The 26,525-nt window shown below is 39.7% G+C and overlaps 1 protein-coding gene across 1 annotated transcript in view; it reads right to left on the reverse strand.

Annotated features, from left to right (window-relative positions):
• The window catches only part of SLC9A9 (solute carrier family 9 member A9), a 332,462-nt gene that overhangs the window by 142,929 nt on the left and 163,008 nt on the right, over positions 1–26,525 (reverse strand). Inside the window, exons 10-12 of the mRNA XM_044432976.1 lie at positions 20,271–20,384; positions 19,148–19,259; positions 2,467–2,620 (exon numbers count right to left, since the gene is read on the reverse strand). Of these exons, the coding sequence (XP_044288911.1) occupies positions 2,467–2,620; positions 19,148–19,259; positions 20,271–20,384 (380 nt within the window). The remainder of the gene's footprint in view (positions 1–2,466; positions 2,621–19,147; positions 19,260–20,270; positions 20,385–26,525) is intronic.

A 26,525-nucleotide genomic window follows, 5' to 3' on the forward strand; every position in this document is an offset into this window, starting at 1 on the left:
GGGAGATTGGTCTGTATTAGGCCCTTCAGTATTATTAAATTATCCATGATTTGAGAGATGACATGAAGGATGCTGGCAGCTTTCCTGGCTGAGTTGGAGGAGCACTTTTGGTTGGAATCCTGGAAGGCCTAAGGTAAAGGTAAAGGTTTCCCCTTGACATTAAGTCCAGTCATGCCCGACTCTAGGGGGTGGTGTTCATCTCCGTTTCCTAGCTGAGGGAGCCAGCGTTTGTCCGCAGACAGTCTCCGTGGTCATGTGGCCGGCATGACTAAACATCAAAGTGCACGGAACACTCTTACCTGCCCACCGAAGTGGTACCTTTTTATCTACTTGCATTTGCATGCTTTTGAACTGCAAGGTTGGCAGGAGCTGGGACAGAGCAACGGGAACTCACCCCATTGTGCAACCTTTTGATCAACCAGCCCAGCAGCACAGCGGTTTAAACCACTGCGCCACCTGCAGTCCCTCAGGTGAGAGTAATTCCTCTGGAAGGCCGAGGTGAGAGTAATTCAAAATATTTAAATAATTTTTACTGTCTCTGTTGCAAGGGCGTCATGCAGGGAGAGCAAGAACAACACTGCTAAATATTTGTCCTGATTAATAAAATGCCTCAGGTAACTGCCGCCTTCTCTGTTATGGCAGAAGTGCATATCAGAGTAAGTTCATCTGATGCCTAACAAAACCTTCAGGTTTTCTTCATAGAGAAACTACCTGATGTCTTTTGAATGGGAGCAGTATTTCTAAAGGTGGCAGCTTCTGACATTCTGGATTCGCTAGAGATACCATGATTCGGCCTCAGACAACTAAGGCAGAACAAAGCTCAGTTGCCTCCAAGATAAGGGAGCCAGAGAGACTGGCTTAGAGTTCAATGTACCATTCAGGAAGGGGATGTATAAAGAATAGGGATGAAATCATATGCATTTTTCTATTGAAAAATGTCCCACCAATCCCAGCATTTCCCAGGTAGCCATGCTAGCTTGGACATGCTGGGAGTGGTAGGACTTTTTTCTGTCTAAACACATGCATTAGATTATGACCTAAGTCATTCTCTAGCTGGGGTCACTTCAAAGGGAAAAACATATCTGGAGTCAAAGAAACAAGCAGAACACAGATATAATTCCAGTAGATAGTATTTCTTTTTGCCTGAATGGTCCCTAGTCAGTCAGTGCCTTTAAGAACAATGCTGCAAACATTGGGTGCTTCCAGATCAGGTTTTATTGTGCAGTTACCCTGCCACTTTCATGGAATTTTAGTGGAAGTTTAGACATCATTGGCTTTTGCTTGTAACCCTCCCATGTTTTACCACAACGTCTGCCATTTTATCACAAAAAATCCCTCCATTTTTTGATTGATAGTGCTAGAAGCCAACCAACTGTAAACAATAGTCAGTTGTCAGAATAATATTGCAGTAATGTTTATGAAACAGCTTTCCAAAATGCCCAGTGTACATCCTGTACATCATGCCAATACTTAAATAGCTCTACCATGCATCCAGAGTGAAGGCCAAGAGACAGCAGTTTATTTAAGGCCAATGAATCAGTTTATCAGATCAGCTCAACTTTAAACTAAGGGCTTCTTACTCATAGCACATGCTCTTAACTGCAACATTAAAGCAATGTAAAGGTGCAAAACGGTACTGCTGATGTGGCACTATCATTGCTTAAAGGCAATTGATTCATTGCTCTCATTCTCAATCTAGATAATATTTTATTTAACACACTGACATTTCTTTTATAAGAAAGCTAGATTTCTTTTGACTAAACAACAAAGGAAAATAATTTATAATCAGAAAAGTCATTCTGAACATCATGTCTATGCAAATCGTTCAAAATTTACAACAAATGAATAATACAAAGTCACCAGCATGGAAAACCTCTTCAGAAAGACAGCATTCATTAAAGCCCAGAGCAAAATGACAGTTTAAATTTACAGTTATTAAGTTAAACAATTAAAAATAATGCAACTACACCTGAGCAACAATATTCACAAGGGTATAAGAAAAAAATGTTAACCTAATAGCATAGGTCAGTGCTGGCGAACCTATGGCACCTGCACCACAGCAGGCACACAGAGCCCTCTCTGTCGGCACGTGAGCCAAGTTTCCCCAGCATCGCCCCAGCAGCCAAGCATCAGATAACAGCACACAAGGGCCATGTGCATGCTCGGAAAGGAGTAGCGGTGCCACGCGATGACATTATGAGCTCATTAGCCACGGCTCGTCCGAGCTTTCATATGGCCTGTCATTGCGCTGTCAAGGTTATATATATATTTGCTCGGACTGACTGAAAGGTGTTTTTTCTAAACTAAAAAGGTGTTTTTTCTAAACTAAAACCAGGTGCTGCACCCTTTGTAACAGTTATAAATCAAAACAAAAGAAAATGATAAGAGAAAGATGTAACATGGGCAGTGGATGAACAATGCAATTGCTTTTCAACATTAGGTTATGAACAAATGGCAATGACTGACCTGATTTGGAGCCATGCAAGCATTGGTGTGGTGCCTCCTCCAAACACCCAGACTGTGAAGAACACAATTAGTAGGGTGGTAGTAAACATCATTTGTTTGGGCTGAGATTCTGTGTCCCGTATAGCCAGTGCAAATGCTATTGCACCACGTAAACCTTTGGAAGATAGGTGGGGTGAAAGAGAAAAAAGTTATGTTAAACATGTGGGAAGAAGAACAATATTTCATCTAATTTATTTCGGGGTAGGGGTAGATAACAAAGTTGCCCTTTAAATGGTGAATGTTTTGGGTGCCCTTGGAGGTGGTTACAGACCATTCTGGATCAATTGCTCTTCTCTTAAAGGATAAGGCTGAAAGCCTGGGAATGCCGTTTGAGACTGACTTGTTTTTGGAGTCTCAGTTGGCTTCTGTGACATGAACAGAAGGTGAACAAGGAGCATCAGCTATGGCCTGTCCTAGACAGAAATAGCTTGGCCACAGCTATCATGTTCTAGTAGCATCTTGTTTAGATATAGATTTCACGGGGCACTTAGATTACTGGTTAGGCCTGAGAAAATTGAATGTATATTGACATTTTAAAACACGTTAGCCCCTGGTCCATTTCTGAGCACAATCTGAAATGTTTTAACCTTTAGATCCTAAGTGGCTTATGCATCTTTGTTTATGAAAGTTTACCTCTGTATTAGGGTCAGCCTCAGAGACCCTTCTTTGAAACCTACTGCTCTTGCAAGCAAGGCATAGGTGACTGGAGACAAGGTCTGCATGGTGGAACTCACATGGTACCATGTTTGAGATCTTTTTCTTTTTTTGCACCAGGAAGAAAAATAAATGTTTTTTTTTTCCTTAGGTGGTTTATATTTAGAGATACCTACTTTGCTTCTTTCTGGTTATGCATTGTGTTTTACTATTAAAATAAGTCCCAGAATTTTCTTGTAAGCCACTCTGAGAATCCTCTGGGCTGAAGAGTGTGATAAGAAACATTCAAAGTAAATAAACAAGCATCTACATGTCAGTCTTAGGTTAGTTTTATTGAAGATTATGATGTCAGGGCTTCCTTGAAAAAATCGTGGGAATTGTCATTTGCCAAAGGTATTAAGATTCAGCTGTTGTGAAATGGAATCCACACTGACTACACAACATCTGCAGTTTCCAGCAGAGCCAGTGTCAAGAGGAGGCACGGTGGGGGACCTGCCAAGAACCTATATGCCAGCAGGGGATCACTGGCAAGACCTCTTGGAGTTGCCTCTCCTCTACTCTTGGAATCTTCTGGTTCATCTGCCTCTCAATCTCACCCAGACAACGGTCATGATGAAAAGGAGGGGAAGTAGATGCCACTGCCTAATTACTCCCTGGCTCAATGCCTTCCAAGAAAGCAAGTGGTAGCAATGATGAGAAGGAAATGAGTAGAAACAATAGTAGCTGATGGGAACAAAGACTAACGGGAAGAGTCTCAATCAAGGATCCTCCAAAACCTGGGGTAGGAAATGACTTAAACCATGTTGCATCTGCAGTGCTCATAATATTTTCTTTTTTATTATTATTTTTATAAAAAGTAGAATACAGAAGAAGAAAAAAGAAAAAGGATAAGAAGGGGTCTTACACAAATATTGCATATGTGTATTCTGTTTTATAATATAGTGTGCTGTGGAAACATGTTTACAAAGGTTAATGGGAATCAAAAATGTGTGCAAACCCCTCAAAACTCATTTCAAATCAATCTGAGTCCTTGCAAAACAATAAATTAGCAGTCTGGAAGTTTTTAGTTTTTCATAAAAAGAATTCAAGAAAGCAGTTTTACACAGTCCTATCTTGAATCTTAAGATATAGCTCCTAAATTTGTGATGCTATCACTTCTGAAATATAACATGCACCTTGACACTTTACAGGTACCTTTTCCCCAAAGACAGGTGACCAAACATGTATGAAAAGTAGAATAACTTTGGGAATTGGCCATGAAAGGCCACTTGAACAAAGAAGTATTAGAGCTGTTCTAAAAACATGGAGGCTGTGAGATCTGCATGATGTTTATTCAGCTGTCTGGTAGAGGGCCTTTATATAAAAGATGCTTTTCTGAAAAGTGAATGCCTTGTGGATTTATTATTGGAATGTTCAGAGCACAATATTGTAGAAACAATAGCATAGCTACTGAATGCTGAAAGGCCAGTGCTGATTTCATGCATCCCTCCTTGAAACTGATGTTGTTTGTAGCTCTTTGGGGAGAAAGAAGAAACAGTGCCAAACCATTTCCTTTTTAGATTATTGTGTTCCTGCATAGGGAGAATCACATTTCATTTATGTGATGCTATTGAACGCATATGCAATAAACTTTACAATGATTTAGGGGAGAAATTTATAATGTTTAAGCAAAAAACATGTATCAGGAAAAAAGTGATGGTGCCAGTAAGCTATGTTTTCCAAATTAGTCTCATGATGGCTAAAACCGTATTTCTACCCCCTTCAATTATGATTTGGAAGGTAGCCTTGCTGGTTTTAGTTGAGCAGACTTCCAAAATAGATGCTTAAGGTACAGTGCTGATATCAGGAGTTCACCCAGGTACTTGGGAAATCCCGCACCCTGCAGAGGGGCCATGCCTATAGCTGGTCCCTGGAGCATCCTGGAGTGCTACTCCTACTTCCTGCTGTTCTGCTGGTGGATCACCTGTCTTATCCCAACATGAAAGCAGTAACAAGAAATATGAGATGGAGCAGCATCTGCCACTTGCAATTTTTAAATGTAAATGTTGGAGACCACATTGCCTAATAAAAGGGGGGTTTATGCTATAATGTGGAGTTGCTCTGATAGGCAGAAATATAACTGAAGTAATGTTATATACCTATAGAGACTAAATTTAAAAAAAAATGATGGTGAAAACAGAACTTGGTTCATGAACCAAAAGTTTCCTATAGAGAGGTAATAGACTAAGTAGGAGCCAATAGTATGGCATATTTATAAAAGCACACCCTCCAGGGCCCTGATGTACAAAAGACATAACTGTATTTTATTTTAAGCATGCCTACATTAGTATTTCTGGAAAAAAATGGGAAGCAAATTGTAAATCCTATGTAATGAACAAGTTCTCTAAATTAAATCAGTAATTCAAGCAAGATGCTGAGAAAACTTTATGGAATCTTATGAACTGTATATAAGCCTCTCATCCTGGCTGTAAGAAGGTACTGCGGGTTTCTTTCCCCAACCCATAAAATGCAGCTGCATCTGGAAAATCAGCAGGTGGCCTTTGAATAGTGCACAACAATACTGACAATGCTCATTTGGGACAGGGAACAAAATGTTTTTTTTCCAATGAATTTCCAAGAATAATCAGGGCATTCACAGAGTGAGTACAATTCAAATTATTTTTTTCCCCTTATAAAAATAGAATGACAGCCCTATTTTTATCAACATGGTGCATAATTTGCACCCATACTCAGAGTTCACATGCCTGGGCTTTATTGCTTGCAGAATATGTCAAGAAATGCTGCCTTGCATTCTTTCTGCTCCTTGCGCACCCACTGTACTAGAAAAGTGCTTTAAGCCTCAAAACCCAGGCAGTCTGTTTTGTTATTTTGCTCTGCTTTACTCAACAGATTAAGTTAGGTCACAAAAAGTTTTTACTGCTGCAGACACAAGTGGTACCTGGGCCTGTTAGCCCTGTGGTTCAGAACTATTGTGACACGTTACACAAAGAAATACAACTGACTGAAGAAGGGCCAATCCAGGAAAAGTCTTAAAACCATACCAGAATATGGATCCCCTACTGATAGACATAGGTATTTATTATGTTATGTCATATAGGTCCTCTCTCTATATATCTCTATCTCTACATGTTTAACTGAATTATCTACCTTTTGTGAAACTCAGGGTTTAGCAAGCTTTCCAACTTGCCCATATTCCAGTTGTTAGTAACAAAGTCCCTGTATTAATACAGCAAACCACTTTATACCAGAATAGCCTGTTAGTGTCTTGATTGGTAGCTCTGTAGGGTCTGAGATGGAGTTTTAGTCCCATTACCTGTTCTCTGATCCAAGAAATAAACAAAAACAAAGCCTGGGGGTACAAGAGAATGAACCTACGACCTTCTGTATGTAGTGCACTGAGCTGCCAAGTGTTCTAGAGACAATGATGCAAATCACTGTTTACATTCTCAGATGCTATGTTACATTGATATGTTTCACTTTCTGGTCAGAAACCCCGCAATCTAAGCAGAACGGTGTTCCTGCCTTCATCCCTGTGGAATGAATGTGTGTGTGGTGAGGCTGGTGTGTCTGACAGTGCTATACCCGTGACTTCTATACCTTCTTTCAAACCTGTGAACAGAATCTGTGTACAGTCTGTATGCATGTAGGGTTCATTCATAGGTTTACCATGCATGCTGAATGCATGGAGCTTTAACAGAAACAGACCCAGTGGGCGTAAGGGGATTACTTAACCACTGTCACAAAGAAGAAATGCAGCAACAAACAAAAGGAAGACACATGTTTGCATCTAAATTGTAAATGTTAACACACACACACAGAAATGCTGATTGTAAGTAGAAATGCATTTTACCATAATTAAGAAAACTGATGTTTATCAGTTCAGTTTGTTCTCTAGCTGTGAACAGTGGATGATCCAAGGCCTTGTTCTCCCCTTGTTGACTGGACAGACACTTTCAAACAGAGGATTGTCATCTCTACAATAGGATACATAGGATAGTATCCAATGCTGTCACAACACTAGTATAAATGAATGCTAGTGCAACTTCCTTAGCACTTAGGCAAAGGGGGAAAAGGATGATTTTTTTCTGTTATTCAGTGGCTGAGCCACACTGCCAAAAATCCTGGCAAATCATTCCTTTTCTCTTTTGCCTAAGCATTGGTGACATCAGATTTTCATAGTTTATCCTAATGCAACATCATAAGTGCTAGTGCTGTGACTGCATTGGTTACTATCCATAGTTAGGGTATCCATAGTTACCCTAATCTTTGTGTCAGGGTCTGGATGTGGGCAGTAGAAGTCAAGTTGGAGGCAGTGGAGCAACAGAACTTGAGGAAATGCAGAGTCCTAAGTCCAGTAATGAAGTTAGAGAAAAGGTCATACTCAAAGAACTGGCTGAAGTCAGGAAATAGGAGTACATATCAGGATAAGGCAAAGGCACAAATGTCAAGAACCAGGAAGAAAACAAGAGTCAGAAGCAGGTACTTCAGGCAGGATAACTGAATAGGATGTAGGAGCAGTAAAGGTGTGGCAAATGAGGCAAGGGAGCAATGTGAGTGAGGCAAGATGGGAAGACACAGTACAACAATAAAGCAAGGCATGGCACTGTGAAGCAGATGTAGCAAGGGTCAGGCAAGATGCAAGAACTGCACCATAACAAGCAGGAAAACCTGTGCTGCTGAAGTAAGACAGCTAGGCAACATGGAACCAGATCAGGTAAGGTGCAAGAGCTGGATCACATCCTGTACAGCAGGAAGACTCATATTGCTGAAATAAGACAGCAAGGCAAGATGCAGCAAGGCAGGAACTGGATGCAGCCAGGGTCAGGCAAGAAGCATGGACCACAACTAACAGGAAGATCGGCATTGTTGAGGCAAGGCACCATTGATGAGACACTGCAAGGCAGGAGCCAAATACAACAAGGATCAGGCACGGTGAAAGAGCTAAACACCACAGATAGTAGGAAGATCTGTATTGCTGAAGCAGTCAGTGCAGAGAAGAGTTTGCTCTTACATATCTCTTCCCCACTCTATACCTCATCTCCCATCAGAAACCCGAGAGGTTCAGCAGGGTCTGGGACTGATCTTGCAAGTACTGTGGTGGTTGTTCTGGCTCTGGTCACAAAATGGGACCCTGGAGAAGGGACCCTTGCTCTTGATATTTTGACTGATATTTCATGTGCTGCCATTTTTCTCCAGCTTCTCTTTCTCCCTTATTACCACTAAAAAAGAAAGGGGCAGGATATTACAATATTTAAACCTACGAAATATTTTTTTCTTATCCCAGCTGCATAGCTACATTGCTTCTCTTGCTTCCTTGAATAGAGTTCCACACCAGGCAGTCCTATTCTGATATAACCATATGATTTCATCATAGCAAAGAAACCTATTAGGGAACTAATCGAGTTCATATCAATAGCCCTGCTTAGAATATTATATATAGGCTAGAGAACCTGTGTTCAGATTGTGCCTATACATACAGAATGAACAGAGGTGTAAGTTTAACCCCTTAAGACCTGATCATTGGATGCATGTCTTAGATATTTTATGTTTTTTAACCTGAATAACTCTAGATTCTCTTGGAAAGCAAGGAAGATAAAGTCAACAGCTCTAGCTGAGAAAAAGATCATTAAAACTTCAAGAAGGATAGCAGAGTTAGTCTACTGTAGCAAAAACAACAAAGAGATTCTGTTCACTCTGAAGACTAATAAATATCATAGCATAAGCATTCATGGTCTAGGGTCTATTTCATCAGATGGAAGTCTACCAAATGCAGAGACATTAGAGAACAGGATAATACATTAACATGAGATCCTCAACCTATTATAGGACCAGAAAAAAATATAATGAAATAAGACAATGGAAGCAGTAGGATTAATATCCTGTGTGAGCAATGAGGACTAATAATTTGTATTCCTGTCTCTCCATTTGCTTTTCCTTTATGCTGTTCTATCCAATAAAAATGGCACAAATGTAAACATACCCTTACTGAAGAGCAATATTGCTTCTACTGATATTTGTTTCCAGCATTTATTGTTCTTATTGTCTCATTCATTGCAATGCTTTTTTGTTATTTTGGGGAGCCATAATTCTTTGAGACTCATGTTAATGCATTATGTATGGGCCATACAAGCAGAGGGTTGAATGAAACTGCATCTTTCATCCAGCAATCTCTCCTTCGCACACCCATATTGACCCTAAAAATCAGTGAATCCTCTAGAACAAAGTTGGGAATGATGGGGTGAGGTAGGATGGAGGAGGCGCAGGAGAAGGGGAAATCCTCCTGTGGGAACAAATGTCCACTAGATATTGCTCACAGATGCAGACAAATGCATTTGATCTTTCCAAGATTTCTTGTGAAAGTGCTTAGTTTCTGTCTTGCAGCCTTTTAACAGCTATGGAATATGACCCTGTACATATTGTTGGTCCACCTCTTCAGCATTGACCACGGCGGTTGGGGCTGACAGGAGTCAAAGTCCAGCAATATCTGGAGGGCACAGTTCCCCCAAGATCAGATCAGGGACAGCCGGGATGTAGATTGGGATCTACTGGTATATCTCTTAGTACTTTGGAATGCATCTCCAAAGGTTTAACATAAGAAAAGCCATGTTGGATCAGATCAAGGATCAATCCAACGCAATATTCTGTTCTCATGGTGGCCAACGGACCTCCATGGGAAAACTACAAGCAGAACATAAGCATAATGGCACCTTCCTGACTGTATTCACCAGGAATTGGTGAGCCTTAGATACTGAAGGTATCATACAGGTTTCTTCACAAGAAAAACAAACCTCTCCATGCCTGGACAACAGGGACAGCAATGACCTCTGAAAAACATTTGGAAGCTCAGTTTGGCTGACTTCCATTTTCATTTTTGACCTGGTTTCAAGCTTTTTGAATGGATATGTCTGCATTTCTGTATGTCAGAAGTATGTTCATTATGCCACTGACTAAAGTGTGAAGATATGTATTTCTGTTTTTTAAAGAGCACATTACAAAGTGTGCATGTTATTTTCTATTTTAAAAAAAACACATATAAAATATGTGGCATATAAAATATAATTGTGCAGAAATAAGAATATATAAAATGTACTAAGGTAAAATTACCTTAAAACATTTGGAATTTATATTAGATACCAGTACTAATATTATTGGATAATTCATTGAGGATAGCCTATCAGAACCTATAGTAGTTAGAGCTCTGAAACAAAAGCAGATCTTGTTTTAATACCACCAGCTAGGAATCTTGTAGTTTTTACCATGACCTGTTTGTTTTGATCTGCTAAAAGAAAGGACACATATGCAGAAACGGGTCACCCTGGAATAGGTAACAAACAGTAGGGGAGTAATCACCCCAGCCCTTACATCTTTATAGAAATTGCAAAATAATAGTACATGAGCTACTGTTTCAATATTGCTACCTCCACATGGACTTAAGCAATTTTCCAAAGGGAATCTTTTAAATTGAACCTTGAGTATAGCTGGTGGGAGTATATTGATTGCATATGCAAAAGTGTGTCTGTGTTTTAGAACTGTTAAATTTTGCAGATACTATGCCAATGTATCAAAGGACCTTAGTGAAAAATGACCATACCATGGGCATTTTTATTTTTTGCAATTGCCAAATTGTTCTGTTGCTCAATATCATGTAGGTGCTGTTTGATTAACACTTTTGCTTTGATGAATCCTATCTTCAATAAGTGCTGTGGTGATAGGCCTGAAAAGTGAAGCTTTTTTTTTGTTAACATTTCTATGCCGCCCCCATCGCAACAAAGCCTCAGGGCGGCTCACAAAAAATGATGACACACTTCATCCAAGCACTCTCATAAGAATCTTCTAAGATCAAGAGATTAAACCAGTGGGGTTAAGTAAAACTGAAGCCAGAAATTAAGTGCCCTACACCAGACCTGTAAGTTGATGGAAAGAAAGTTGGCTTCCTGATCCAGCAAGGCATTTGGAACTAAAAAGATTTGTCTCAGGAACATAGATTGATGATTTTCACATCTCTAGTATATGCATCGACTCAAATCTGGGCCCCATAATGTAGCTGTGCTAGAGATTTAGCTGTACATACTTCAAGTGTGGATAAAGTAGCTTCCTTCTGTAGCCTCCTTCTGCACAGAAAAACCCTGTCAGAATTTTAGATGCCTTTTCCACCATGAATTTCTGATAGGCCGACCACGACCTTATTGATTGAAAAACTACTGCAAGACTTTAACTTGTTCAATTGGCTGGTTATCCACAAACCATCTGTGGACCCTGTGACTTCTAGAGAACACCATGACTTTAGATTTATTGTAATTAACAACCAGGTGTTCTTCATGGCAACACTTGGAAAATGCCCTCAGCAACCTTCTTAAACCTACTTTACTTTGGCATAGGAGTACAGCATCATCTGTGTAAAAAAAGGTAGAAACAAAATTTCTAGCCTGTGTAGTGGCGTGGAATGCTGGAGATGTTAGGTTCTTAACAATATCCTTTATATGTAGATTAAAAAATGTGGGCGCCTGGGTACCACCTTGCTTGAGTCCCTTTGTGACAAGCACAGGTCCAGTGAGTTGTCCAATTGTGGAGCATTGCCCCTTCAGCCAGGGGTTATTGTATAAGCATATAATTAAGAAGAGGTCTTTTGTCTGTAAGATATTTAATTTGTCCCAGAGTCTAGTATGGGAAAATGAGTCCTCAGATCAATAAAAGCAACAGAACACAGCACCTGGTCTCCAAGCATATTTATCAATTAAATGAGCGAGAACAAAGCAGTGATCTACTGTGGATCTACCTAGTCTGAATCATGCTTGCTCATCTGTCAGGAAAGTTTCATCAGTTATCCAGTCAATTAACTTGTTATAAAGATGCCTCAAATATAATTTACTAATTAATTATGCATAGCAAACTAATTGGGCAATAATTTACTGGATCCAGTGTAAAGCCTACTTTAAATAGGGGGACAACCACTACAGTATTCCAAGCTCCTGGAAATTTCCCTGTTGAATAATGTGACTTAATGAATGTCACAAAAGCTGCCAGGAGAGGAGTCCATCAATCAATATTGGGTGTCAGAATTTCTGGGGGTAGAAAATTAATGCCTGGGGCTTTGATACTTTTTAGCTGAAGAATAAGATTCTTAACCTCAGCCAGTGTTACTGGTGTCTATGCTGCTAAGTAGAACCCCCTTTATCTAGTGGTATCTTCGTTATGCCCCTGATAGAGTGAGCAATAATAGTGCATCCATCCATTACGTCCAATAGTGTATAGAAGGACTGTGCAGTCATTTCCTAGTGAGCTAGCTATTATATGCCAAAAAAAAGGTAGGTATCCTTGTCATGAGAGGCCTTTATTTATGTTTGCCATGCTTGTTTCTCACCTTGTTTTTTCCCTTTTTATCAGAAGTGTATACTTTTGCCTAAGGGAAATCTATTAATTAATCAAAAGGCCTGAATTGGAATATCTATATTTATGATAAAGTCTTTCCAGCTGTTTTTTGGCCTGTTTACACTCTTTGTCGAACCAACCATAAGATGCTTGAATTTTCCTTGAGCCATTATTCTTCCTATTAAATCTCAGTTGATATTAAATCAATCAATGCAGTCAGAGTATCAAATAGATTTATAGCCTCAGAAGCAGAAGTAGGAGAGGATCTCAGCATGGGTGGTTATTAGGTACTCCGTATGTAGAAGGTGAGTTATGGCTAAATTCACAGCTGGTGTCCACTCAATTGTCCTGTCCATAGTTACACCTAGATCTGCGTTAGAAACATGTTGTTTTTCAGGGTAAGATGTGTTATGATGGACCCATGCTAGTATCACTGTCAAAGGAAAAAGATCATTTTCTATATTAAAACTAACCTCAAACCCAGAGATGTATTCATATGTAAAGATGGCAAGATTGCTGCATAATTGAGCATACTACCTCTAAAACTAGTAAAATGGGTGTATTCCCCAGGTCAATCACCATCTGCTGTGCCATTTAAGATTATCAAATCTCTCCTTCATACAAATTGGGCTAAGTAGAACCCTGGATAATTATATCCAGGAATTTCCTTGGAAGACTGAGAGAAACCACATTCTGGATAAACATTTGAATCCAGAATCTGTTCATAATGGTTATGCAAACTCACATCATTGAGCAATAAATACTGTGGCAGGATATGACCATTCAAGAGATTTCAGTAGAATTCTACTCAATTAGCAGTTACCACTGAATTTTTTTGAACAGGGTCATATATAGACATTGACCAGCATGAGATGGGTTTTCAGGAAAGTAACATGAACCATGGATGCAATAGAATTGCTTGGGCTCAAAGCTATTGTGGTTATCTCCATCTTTGTGGAACTAAATCAAGCTTGTCCACCACTGGCCCTACCATATCTCTTAGAGGAAACAGCTGGTAACATTTGTAACCATTAAGTTCACAGTGCCAAGTTTCTTGCAGCAAGATGAAGTCAAAACATTCAATATATTCAATAATTGTATGCTGCTCTGAATGCCACTCTGCCATTTTCCAAGACAACACTTTTATTCCAGTGTCCTATAGGGTTCTGGTTTTAGTACTCCCTCTCTAAGTGCCCTGACTTGTCTAAAAACCCCATACCATTCTTTATTTCCATGGTTTATGTAGTGTTTGTAGCTTCTCCAGTCCTAGGAGGGGGACTACCCATTTCTGGAGTGTCTTAATGCCTGGTAGCATAGCCAGAACTTTGGATTCTCATGGTTTAAGTAGTAAATGGCTCTCTCATACTCCATGGGTGGCAGACTTTGAAGCTTGGCATCTAGAGATTTAGAAGTTCCTGGTCTGGTCATCCCTTTAGCCATACATACAGGTGAAACAATTGATGGGTGCTGGTGTTGCTTAACAAGTGATTCCAATTTTCTTGACCATGTTGTTGAATTTGTATGGACCTGTATTGTAACTTAGCTAATTTAGTGATGATATTGCATGGTTCATTATTAGGAACTTTGATAAAGGAGCTTAACAGTTCTTCTGATGTTGATCAAACAAATCTGAAGCACGGTTCTCCTGGATTTCCTTGCTCCATGTACTCATGGCTAGTTTTGGTTTCTTGGGTTGTTTCTGTATAGTTTGCATGCCTCCTTTGGGTATCACCAATGATTTTCTACACTGGGTTCTGCCTTCTTTAGCACCTGAGAAAATGTTGGGTTAGGTGGAAAATGTTAGGTTATTTTCTCTTTTTGAGGCAAGTAGAGGTTTAATGACTGCATCTTTGAAATGAACTAGTTGGGTCTTCCTTTCCATGATTAGAGCTGGGATTCTGTGGCTATTAAAAGGAGAATTCTCTTACAATATCCATTGCTAATCAGACCTTGGATTGATTTTGGATCTATGTCTCCAGCAATGGGATCTATTAATAGTTTTGCATGGTACCTAGCTCAAAAGATGCCCTATAGGAAAAAAGGCAAAACACAACTTCACAAGAGCTCAGCGCTAAGCTGTTTGCATGAGCAGACATTCTTGCTTCTTTAGCTCTCTCTAAACTATTCAGCAACACATAATTAGGCATGCTCTGCTCCTCCTTAGGTTGTGTTATTGGAGGTATAAGGCTGCATTGGAGCTTGTAATCCAAATAAACCAGCATCCTAACAATGAAATCCAAATACTCAAGCCAGTTTGGACTGTCTGGCTAGTTAACACACAGCACTCCTTCAACAGCTCCACAATTCTGTCTGGCAGTCTCTGTTCGGCAGTTGAAGAAACATTAATTTTATTAACTTTGTCATTCATTTTAAGTTCAGAGAATGTTTGCCTGATTATTTTTGTGCCCAAAGGAGGGAGACAGTTCTGTAGGGGGATTGCAGTTTCTTTGGAAAGCAAAACATAATTGCCCATGCTACTCTGAATGTTACTGGTTCTGAATCCCTGTCCTTATCAGGATACCTGTGTTTTTTCACTCCTTGCATTCTCACTTCCCACAAATAAGTCCCAACACACCTTCCTGAAAGAGCAATCATTTTGTTATGGTACTTTCTAAGGAGCCACAGAACATCCAGGACACAGGAAAAAGAGCTCAGGAAATCCAAACAAACATACACTGTTGCTTACACTGCCCTCTTGACTATGATCCAGCAGGTGTGATTGCAAATTTGCAAATGTGTTGAAAAAAAGTTTGAAATTTGGGATTGCCAGGGGGACATGTTTGTATGCTTTGTGAACAAACCAAAATTTTTGTGCATCCCTGCTCAGCCATGCCTTGCTCTCTTTGCTTATCTCTTAGTCTCAGTGTTCCCCATCTACAGAATAGAAGTATAATTGGTGACTGACCAGGTTTTTATTGGCAGGATGTGTTAGAATCCCTGATCTATGATAACTCACATGGATATTTGTATAGACCTCACTGTATGGCTGTTAGGGTAGAGGTGATTCTTCTGACTCTTGAACTGACTCTTGTGTCAGAGCCATCATTTTGTGCCTAGGACTACTGGACTGACAAGGCGGGAGGAGGTGTGGGAGGGAGACCCGCAAGGCTGAGGTCTGTCCATCCCTGCACTAGATTACCTTTTGCATGTATGCTTGGGATTCTAAAGGAAATATATGGACTTCTCGCAGTGTTAAAAAATAAAAGATGCCATTGATAGCTACCACAAATTGAACTTTTAGGGAGGAAACAAAAATGGATGTGAGGAGTATGCAGATGCATGAGATCCTGGTGGCATATTCCATTTTCTCTGAGAGATCTGAGGCAAAGCTTGCTGGGTGTATGTGCTGTGAAGGAATTGTTCATATTGGTTATGCAGGGAGTGGAGGAGGGCTTATGGCAATGAATGAAAAGTGGAGCTTGAGTGAAGCATCTGCTCTGCATTAGTTCATTAGAGCCAAAGTATTTCCTTACTTGTACCAAATCAATAATTCAGGATGCAATCTTATGCAAATTTAGACAGAAAAAGGGCCTACAACTTTAACTCTCTAAAACGAACATTTAGGCATTATAGCTGTATGATGTTGCTTTCTTTAAAAACAACCAACCCAAATGTTTCAGAAATTTATATTGCATTCATAACATAGGCCTTGTCAATTGTCTGGTATAATTCCAGGCTTTTCTTTCTGGCTTGATTTAGGCACTTAACTAAGCAGTGAGAAACTTCAGGAACTTGTAGAAGTTACATTCTCCTCCATTTCATTTCATCTCCTAAGGCTTGGATCCAAAGGTGCACTTGCCAAAGTGCATCATCAGAAGGTCTCTGCCCTATCCCCTTCCTGATCTCAATAGTCCCAAGTCCCCTTTCAGACTTGGTGTGAAGCACCTTGTCACCTTCTACTTTTGCCATTACTTCTCTGCATACAGGCCTAAGGGTAATTTACTTCCTATCCCCACCCAAACAGCTTCTTGTACTTTTCAATGTATCATCAACATAAATATGTAATGGGAAGTCGATAAGATGGCTTTTCAGGGACCTTTACTTATACCCCAGTGTCTGTGATGGTCCTTCCAGATGGAATGGTACTATTACAAGAGTATTTTGTGTTTTCTTTCTGCAGTTTTTCTGCAATAAGAAAAAAGATGGAAAAACAGTGAGGAAACACTGGAGGGTTACAAGTGAAAGGGATAATTATCAGGATGCTCTTGTAAATTTCTGTGAATGCGGCAAAGTGAAGGCATGTCTGGAACCAATCTGATTTTAAGATGAAGGCATTGATTGGCTAAAGCTAATAAGTCAATCCTGACAGATCCCCATTGCATTAGTTTGACCAGTGACTCTTAATAGTCAGCGAACATCTTTCCCTCACTTTCACTCCTTCCCTTAAGGAACATGCTAATTCAGTCTGTGAAAATGCAGTTAGCTGTAACCAAGTAGAGGGGGTAGTGAGAGATGATGCTGGATTTCTCACAGCATCTTTAGGGGGATGCAAGAGCCCCTCTTGTATGCCTCCAGCATGTTATTCCAAGGAAATCCAAACCCTTGATTAATCTTGCAGTTCTCACTGCACAAAGCTCCGGGCTGCATAAAAATGACATCCACAAAAAGAGCAAGAGCGGCTGTAGCCAGTACCAGGAAGACGACAACAAAGGAGCCAGATAAGCCTCCCTGGGGGAGCATTCTAATACAATTCCAGACTACAGGGCCATCAAAAGCATTTTGATGCTAGAGGTGAGGGACAATAAGCGACTCCACTACCATTCTGTGGAGGCCAGTGGCCCCCGTGTCAACAGGGAGGTTTTTCCACTCTTGTTTCAGTCAGAACTTGAAAGGAGCTATCCATGGTGATGAACCCTATCCCCAGAAATAGCAGCACGAGTAATTCCTTTGAAGTTCGGACTAAAATCCTGAGTGGATAAATTGTCCCACTGACACCGGAGCTAACAGCTGAATCTCCAGTACAGCTGATGAGCAAGCATCTAATACTTGAGAACAGCAGGCCTTCTTTGGGGATGCAGAACACATTGTGTGGCAAATGCAGCTCTTCCCACAGAAGGGAACAGCAAAGGGGTGGATGGGTGGGCTGGCTCAGGAGCAGCAGATGGGGCTGCCGCTGCCCCAGCTTCTGTCACCTGAAGTAGTTGCATCAGTCTTCCTATTTGTAGGGCCAGCCCTAGTAATATGTAGCACCAATGCTGTAAACAGAGACTCATACGGTTTTGCTCTTTTTTAAATAGATGAGAAATTACACAAACTGGGCAGTGGTTGATGGACAAAGCACTCACATAGCATATTATGTTAAAGTGGGGTGGAAAGGGGAGATGCATGCTTACTTCTGCACCATTACAAGGCCGTTTCCACCCAAGACATGTCTTCCTATAAGAAGGGATGTCAGAGAAATCCGAGAATGATCCAAATGACTTTGGATTTCTATGAATTTAGCACAATAGATTCCATAGCAGGCCACCATCTTCCAAGTCATACAGATATTTTTACTTTTTATTTTTTTAATTTTCTGGAACTGTAGATAAATATAGTTGCCCCAAGGTTATCCCAAAATATTCTAATACACATGTTTCCTTTTGTACTCTGCTCACTGATTGTACCCTGAACTGAGAAAAATATGGAAAATATTTCATACCAACAAAAGTTAGGTAAATTGCTGCAAATATTTTTTCATACTTTTCAAAAGTTGAGCCATGGCAGGAGAGAATCTGCCTCTGTCAGAGACAGGACAATGGAATGACAGAAGCTGGACAATCCATGACTAAACCAAAATCTGCACATCCCTACTTATAAGCCATAATTTATCCCTACCATTATTCTAAACTGAGAGAGGACATACTCCAAAATGGGTGAACCTGCTTCCAATGGGATAGAAATAAAGGAGCCATTCTGCATTCTGATGAAGCTATGTTGGATTCATTTCCCCAGCTGAGCTGCTGCTTTCAAGTCCACTTCATAAACTTTCATAACAGGCAGGCTGCACCTTAGTAATTAACATGATTAAAATCATTATTGAACTTCATCAGAGGACAGAGGCAATGTCTCTGAAATTACAATCAATCTTTCTGGGGAATGCTGTGGATCACAGAGCAGCTCTCTTGGATTGTCTCATAATGTATTCTTCCCTCCCCTTTTCCTGGAGAGAAGATTGTATTTGTGAATGTTTCTCTTTCACACTAGCGTAGTGGAGTACAAGGTCTGCAGGTCTAGCATTTTTTTTCCAATAGCCATGATGCTGATGTCATCTGCCACCCACCTCAGAATTTCCTGTTCCATTTCAGCTTAGCTGTGGTCTTCACAGTAGTTGCCAGGAAGTGAATTTTCTCAACAACAGTGTATTCGTCCTTGTTGGAATGTGGAGTATTTTGGGTTGTCTTGTTGTGGAATGGGCAATTAAGACTCAATAGAGTTATACAATGGACTGCTTGTAGTGTTTGAAAACCACTAGGACCAATCTATTGATATAGAGCAGAAGATCTGCCTGTAATTTTGGGCTCCCCTTGTGGGTGAGGCTAAGGGGATTGTTGCAATGAGCACTTGCACTTGGAAGCTGACCACCAGAGAGATGTTCTTTTTAAGGAGCTTATTATGTTGCCAGGAAAAATTAACTTACCTGAGAACATCATCATATGTTGAAAATTCCTGGGAATCTTTTGTTTTCGGCCCAAGTTGAGAATGAAAGAAATCGGGTATATATTACAGGCTCTTGCTATGAAAATTGCCACCTACATCATTTGGAATAAGAAGCTGAGGAAAACAAGGAATGCAACAACAGAACTAGAGTGTGTCCAGTGCAGGCTCTAAAATAAACAGAAGAATCACCAGTTTATGAGATGATGGAACAGAAACATAATGAATGCTTACATTGGTTACTCACTGCCACTTCTCTCCCTGGGGTTCTTTCCATCTTCTCTTGAACACTCCTATTTCAGCTACTCTGAATTCGTGTTCTACCTTTATCAAAGGCAGCAGCTCCCTCAATTTTGCAGAGAAACCCTTTGCTAGAAATGGTTCAGACACCAACAGTATTATTTCTTCAAACAGTTATTCAGGAAGGATAAATGTATTTTGGGGCATGATTACTGTCTCATTTCCTCACAATTCATATTGTCTCTGTCTAGTATTCTCCACTTCACTGTCTTCCCTCCACCTCCCCCAGCTTTCGATTATTTTTGTAGAGCTCAGAAAATTGTGTTGGTGTTCTCATTATCTGTCTGTGCATCTAATGCCAAAGTTGCTTTAGGTAAAATAAGAACATTTTAGACAAAAAAGAGAAAGAAAATTACACCTCTTAACTGTACACTATACAGATATCATGCTGGTTGCAGGCTTCCATTGTGACTTCATTCTATGTATTTGGACATGTTATGGTGTGTGTACTATAGTGCTCAATTATAGTGAAGAAAATGCTGCTCAGATGGACACTTCCATACAGTTTTGGACACTGGTGAAATTAGGTGTCCCAATCATGTAGAAGCCTACATGTGAACAGGAAAAATGCCCAATGCCAGGGCTAGGACAGGAGGACAGCCCCACTTCCTAGTTCTTGCATAATAAGGGCTTATGTGTTTTTGTATTCTTGTACAATCTCCTTTCCACTTGCACAAGAAGACTTCTGGATCCTAGTTTACATCTACAATTACTAAATTAACTGTACACCTTAGAAATAAATACACTGATCCTTATAGAATATGTTTTCCACACCATGTATTTGCAGTCACTTTTTAAAAGGATACAATTGCTCCAAATATAAATAATGCATTGAAGATGTGATTTTGGAATGTGAACAGCGCTAATCCCATATAACAGAAGATAACATTCTCAGCCAAAAAGTTCATGAACTCAAACAGCTGAAATGAGAGATAAACAAAACACATTATTATCTGGGCTGGTAGCTGGTAAGTAGGCATTACATATTCATCAGGGAGCACCATTTGGGGGAAAATAACATCACACAGGATGGACCCTCACAACATGTTTCACAAAATATTTACTGAATGCATAATGGCTTCATTGCATGTACAATTTATGAATTAACTCACATTTAGTACACCAGTATAAATCTCTGAAAAGTGGTTTGGCAATAGTGTAGAACAGAGGCAGGCAAACGTTTCTGCACTGTGGGCACATCTGGAAATTTCAGAAACTGTCCTGTGAACCACCACAAAATGACTGCCATAAGAAGTATGGAAAAAGACAAGTAACCTGCCCAAAAGACTGACGACAAGGGTGTGAAAGCATGTTGGTCAGGTAGAATTAGAAACATACTGTGTTAAGTCATCTGAATTAGAGTACTTCGTTAATTTTATAACTCTGTTGGCCTAAGAGTCTTCATTAATGAATGCCCAAGTGGCATGCAATTATTGACTGTTATTAACTGTTCAACTATAGGATGAGCTATCTCTTCTTCCTCATTTATGAACCTTGAAATAAAGAGGCAAGACACTTTAACATGGCAACAATGGCCACTGCTTATACACTTCATGATTACACAATGCGGTAACTTAAATTAGGCAATTCTAAATCCGAACTCTCCCTCCAATATTTTTATCAAGTATAAACATGAATTTGACTGTAAAGGAAAACACTGGGAGCCACAAAGAATGTTGGATTCCCAGCAATTTATGGATTTCCAGTAACCAAGCACACTGTAAATTCTATTACATCATCTAAGTCATAAGATAGGAACATTTTGCTTTTTATGTTGTTGATCACAATGTTATGTTCCTTGCATATGTCAAATAACAAAATTGGCTTCTTTCTAAATAAACAAGAGTGTTCTTCTTTGGGTTGAAATTACCAGACTGATCTCTCACCAAATTAAGGCCTTTGTTCTTTTGATGGAGTTCCTGAGAAAGAACAACAACAACTTGGAGGAAAGCACTGAAAGTTGGGTGTTTTATACTGGATTTGATTCCAGAAGAGAAACTAGAACAATTAGACTGATCTAATCCTGAGTCTTGGAATAAAGATATTAGTAAATACACACCAAAGGACGTTAGGGATGTTGGAATTATATGTGCTCTAATCCAAATTACTAAAATTTCCAAACATTAGAGACTGTTTTTTGCCTTTAGCATGGCTTAAGCACAGCTGAGGAACACAGTTCCTAAGTAATGATATGACTTTACTTGTACAATCTTATGTGATTAGAAGACATCTGCATTTGATGGGTTTATGTCAAAAAATGACAATTTCAGTTTATACTCAATTTATAATCAATGAGACTATAAAATGATACTAAGGGAAAGCTTTTTTGCATATGGTGCTCAGGATTCTGACTACACAACACAATAAGAAAGAAAAATATAATTGGTGTAGAGTAGGCTAGACAGGGTAGAAATATTACTTCCATCAAATTCTTCTGGAATGTCATCCTTTTAAGGAAACAACAAACAAACAAAAAACACCTAAGTGAGGACATGTTCAGGCAATCTTGTTTCACCTCAGAGGTCACAGGCATTCTGTTGGTCAAAAGATCACTAAAATATCCCGACCCTTAATATTTGATGTTATTTTATTGCATATGATACAATCTGAGCTGCCTATCAATTTGTTTCTGGTTCAGTTCAACACTCTCTAACTTGTGAAAGGGTATGCTGTCCGGCCCATCTGTATGCATTATACCCACCCTTGAAATCACTTTCTGAAGTCCTGTTCCACTTCAGCCTGCTATCTGAAAATCTGAACTATGACAAATAGGATCACAAGATGGCCTTTTCTGTGATGGCCCTAAGAAAGCTGAAAAACTGCTGAAAGAAGTTCACTTGACCTTCCCTTTCATCAGTAGTTACCTTCTGCAGTAGACATTCTGCGGCATTATTGTCTCAAATAGATTATTGACAACAGCTGATGTGTTTCCATCTTGTTTTAGTTTAATTTTGAATGAACACTGATTTACTGAGGATTTTTGTGCATTTGCTGGCCATGCTCATTATTTTATAGATAGAAATGTGGGATTAAACACAGTGAAAAGAAATAAATACATCTATTGAAACTACAGTCTAAGTTGATATTTGACTTCTCCAAAACCTATTTCTTGGAGATGCTAAAAATTCAATCAATTTAAAATACTAAAGGAACTGGAAGACTTTCCTTAGGAAATGTGTAGCCAATATCTCCAAACAACCACAACAAACTTCAGAAAACATTTAAAAATGCATTACATTAGTATATTCACAAATTTTGCTCTTCTTGACACACCTTTGTGTGTAAAGCCCAGTTAAAGGAACTTTTGGGACCTACACTGAAATCCTGTGCATGTGTTCCCAAAAGTAAGCCCCAGTGAGTTTGGCAGGACTTACTCCCAGATACGTGTGTACAGGGATCACAACCTTAATGCTCTGTTCTCAGTAGGCAGAACCAGATTGTGTAAACTTTGTCGATGAACATTCATAAATTACAGCATTAGAAAAGGTTGCTATGGAGACCTTTTCTTTTACATTTTCAATGGTGCTTATGTATTTTTTTAGTCAGTGAACAACTACAAAGGAAAAGCAAGTGCTACAAGAAACATTATTTCAAATAAAAATGGAAAGAAATCAATATAAATGCCACATCTAAGTGCAAGAGAAGCCTTGACCACAGTGGTGGATCCATCAAAGATACAGAACATAGAAACTGCATGGTTCTCAGTCTCTGCTGCATGACTGAACAAATACGTTCATGCCAAGAAATGAATGCAAGGTAAACAAAAAATGTCTTTGCAGTAGTGTGAAAGAATATTGAAAATCCATACTGGGAAATGAGCAGATAGTAGCTTTCGTTTAAAAATATAAAATTGTATTATTTTCTTTTGTATTCTTATTATACATTATTAATTTTATTTCCATACTGTTCAATTTATTATGTACTATTGTATTTCAATGTATTTTACCATGTCGTAAGCCTCCCCGAGGTTTCGGCAAGGGGCGGCATAGAAATGTTATAATAATAATAATAATAATAATAATAATAATAATAATTTCCAAGGCTCTTTGGACAGTGTACAAAGAATGAGCCTGGTAGTAGTATCTGTAGACACGAAGAAGAAAGACACCGAAATATGGTGCAGTGCATTCCAGCCTCCAATGGAAGTGCACTGGTTTAGGGCTCTGTCTAGCCCAGAACAGAAAGCTGGTTGCTAGGAGTCAGGAGGGAGGGACAGGGAGACAGGACTCCCAGGTGGGTTGGGGAAGACGACCTTTTTGCTTACCTTTTCTTCTTTACAGTTCTATATACTAAAATAATATTATATTTGAGATGGACTTTCTTCCTGTACAACATGTGCAGCAGTTGTTGTTTTTCAAATTTGCATTGGATATTCTTTCATGTGGTTGTTTAAGATCTCAGAAAGACATAGATACTGAGTTCATGGTGATATGAAAAATTATGTAAAGATCATTAATTACTAGATTAAAATACAGTCCAATATAGATTCCCACAACCCTCTTGGAGGTACTTGGAGGCCTATGGTTATCCTATGAAGGACAGAAGAAGCAAAGACAAAGGTGGCCTCTGTGCTCCTCTCCCCTGCAAAACATTTAGATGGCTGATTTCTGGCATTTAAGTGCCACAGTTTGGAATGCAAGGAGAAGAGGCTGAGGTACCACCAGGATACCTTGTATCATATCAACACCTGTGTCCTCTGCTCCCTGCTTACCAGAACACCTCCTCAGTCTCATCTTCACGGTTGCTCTTGCAGTGTCAGGGATCTAGCCAGTGCAGTTCTTTCTGTCCTAGCTGCAAGGAGGGAGAAGTTTTTCTGAGCAGGTAGCTGGTCTTTGAAAAAAAATCCTATAGCTAACTAGTCAGGTTTTAGTAGCCTTAGGATTGTGCTGTAAAAGGCAGCTAACTGATCTACCAGAATTAGTAATCCTACATAAACATCCTCCCTAGATGCAGATAAATGGCAGTTATGGAGTGCCAAAGGGGGCAATATTTCCTTGCAACCAATTTCATTTTAACCTATTTGGCACAATTCATAGCTCCTATTTTTCTTCCTATGGGTTTTTTTCCTGATTTTACTGAATTTTGGGGAAGCTGCCCGTGGCCCATGCATTGCCCATCGCTGCTTCACCCCTGTACATGGGAAAGATCTCTGTGTGTGATGGTTTATGGCAATCACATGCATGCAAAAGTGGTGGCATTGCTGATGGTGTCATAGGAAAGCAGCATCTGAATGACAGAGCAGAATGGCATCCTAGCATAACACATTTCTTTATGATGTCAGGACTGAAGCTTCCAGAACTGCAAACAGGGATGCCTTGTGTATGATATTGATTAGGTATTATAAGAGATTTAGAAGTGTGAGGGTCAAACAGAACAACAATCTTATGAAGTCAGTCACAGATGGTGATAAAAATTATGGCCTTTGAACAACCCTGCTTAATGAGAACACAATTATCAAAAGTGTTTCATGAAGTCAAGGATATGGATCAATCAATAGCAAAAAAAGTTCTGTTGCCTGACTTTTAAATAAAACTTTGAGTGCATATAACACTCATCAGTTCTTGCTGGCTTCTCAAACACTTTTGGTATGTGTTAACCACTTTACTCATTTTCTCTATTTCAATTAGAGATTTAAAAATCACAAAAAGCAGGTTTTACTCTTTTTTTAAGCTAGAGCCCAAAATCTTTGGTGCTTTGGGCAAAAGAAAAAAAAAGTCAGGAATAATGAATGCTGACAGTGCGGTGGTGTTATGTTCTTCATTCTTAGGGTAAGCGGCTTAGAATGGAGGAATCATGCATATAAGAAGATAAGCTCCTGGTTTATTTTTACTTCATATGGGGTGACAATTTTACAGTCTGAGCTTATTTAGAAACTGCCACCTGCCACTGGCTCATATTTTAGATTTTTGGAAGGTATATCTGAGGAATACATAGAAAGGAATAGAAAAAATAAGGCAAAGAGGGTGGGTCCAGGAGGTTGTAAACTCCTTCAGAGAGGAAATGGGACTGGCTTCTTTAATTTGGAACCACATGATGATAACAACGATAGTCACCATTATTCCCTTCTTGGGCAAAGTGCACGAGCAGGTGGTCACTGGTCGACTCCCATGTTAATTATCTAGATCCATTCCAGTTGGGTTTTGGGTTTGCTTTTGGTAGAGAAGCTGCCTTGGTCACCCTGTAGGATTATTTCTGCTGGGAGAAGGACGAGTACAACCCTGTTGATTCGGATGGACTCTCAGCAGCTTTCTATATAAGCAAGCAGAATACTATTCTGAATAGGTTATCTGGGCTAGGAGTTGAAGACACAGTGCTGCAGGGGTTCCACTCCTATTCACACGGCCCATTCTAGAAAGTGGCACTGGAGGTTTTTTCTGTGCCTTGCACCTATGCTATGGCTTTCAACAGGGCTCTATTCCATGCTCCTATATGCTTCAGTGTCTGCATGAATCTGCCACAGGAGCTTCTCTGGAGGGGTGGGATGAGATGTTATTAATGTGGAGATAACACCCAGCTATCTTTCCTTTTCAAGGTGCTGCAAGGACTGCCCTGAATCACTGCCTGGGCACAGTAAAAGACTGGATGAGAGCCAATAAACTGAGACTCAATCCAGGCAAGATGGAGATACTGTTACTGGGTAGTATGTCTGCCCGGATAAGTGATATGGAACACTTTATAGAGGAATTGCACTTGCCAAAGAAACAAGATCATGGTTTAGAGTGCTCATGGATCCAGCATTGTCACTAGATTTCCTCCTTCCCTGAACATAACCAGGAAGTTATTTTGTTTTTTTTAATTATGTGATTGAAAAATTGCCTGCAGCAAATACTGTGGTTGCTGGAGAGTTGACTTCTTTGCTCATTTCTGGACTTCTCTGCTCAGCAGGGACTACTGGATGCCTAGGGTGGGGACATATTAAAGGCCAGAGATGGCACTCAGACAGGTTGTCAAGGGCAAGTAATCTGCCTTTCCTGGTACCAGTTCCTGCTCCATCTATTGTGTCTATACTAGACACTAGCTGCTGTGCAAAGGACTGCAGAATTTGCATACTACAAAGTTCC

This window comes from Varanus komodoensis, unplaced genomic scaffold, assembly GCF_004798865.1.
Source record: "Varanus komodoensis strain SLA01 unplaced genomic scaffold, ASM479886v1 scaffold25, whole genome shotgun sequence".
NCBI classification, from domain to species: Eukaryota; Metazoa; Chordata; class Lepidosauria; order Squamata; family Varanidae; genus Varanus; species Varanus komodoensis.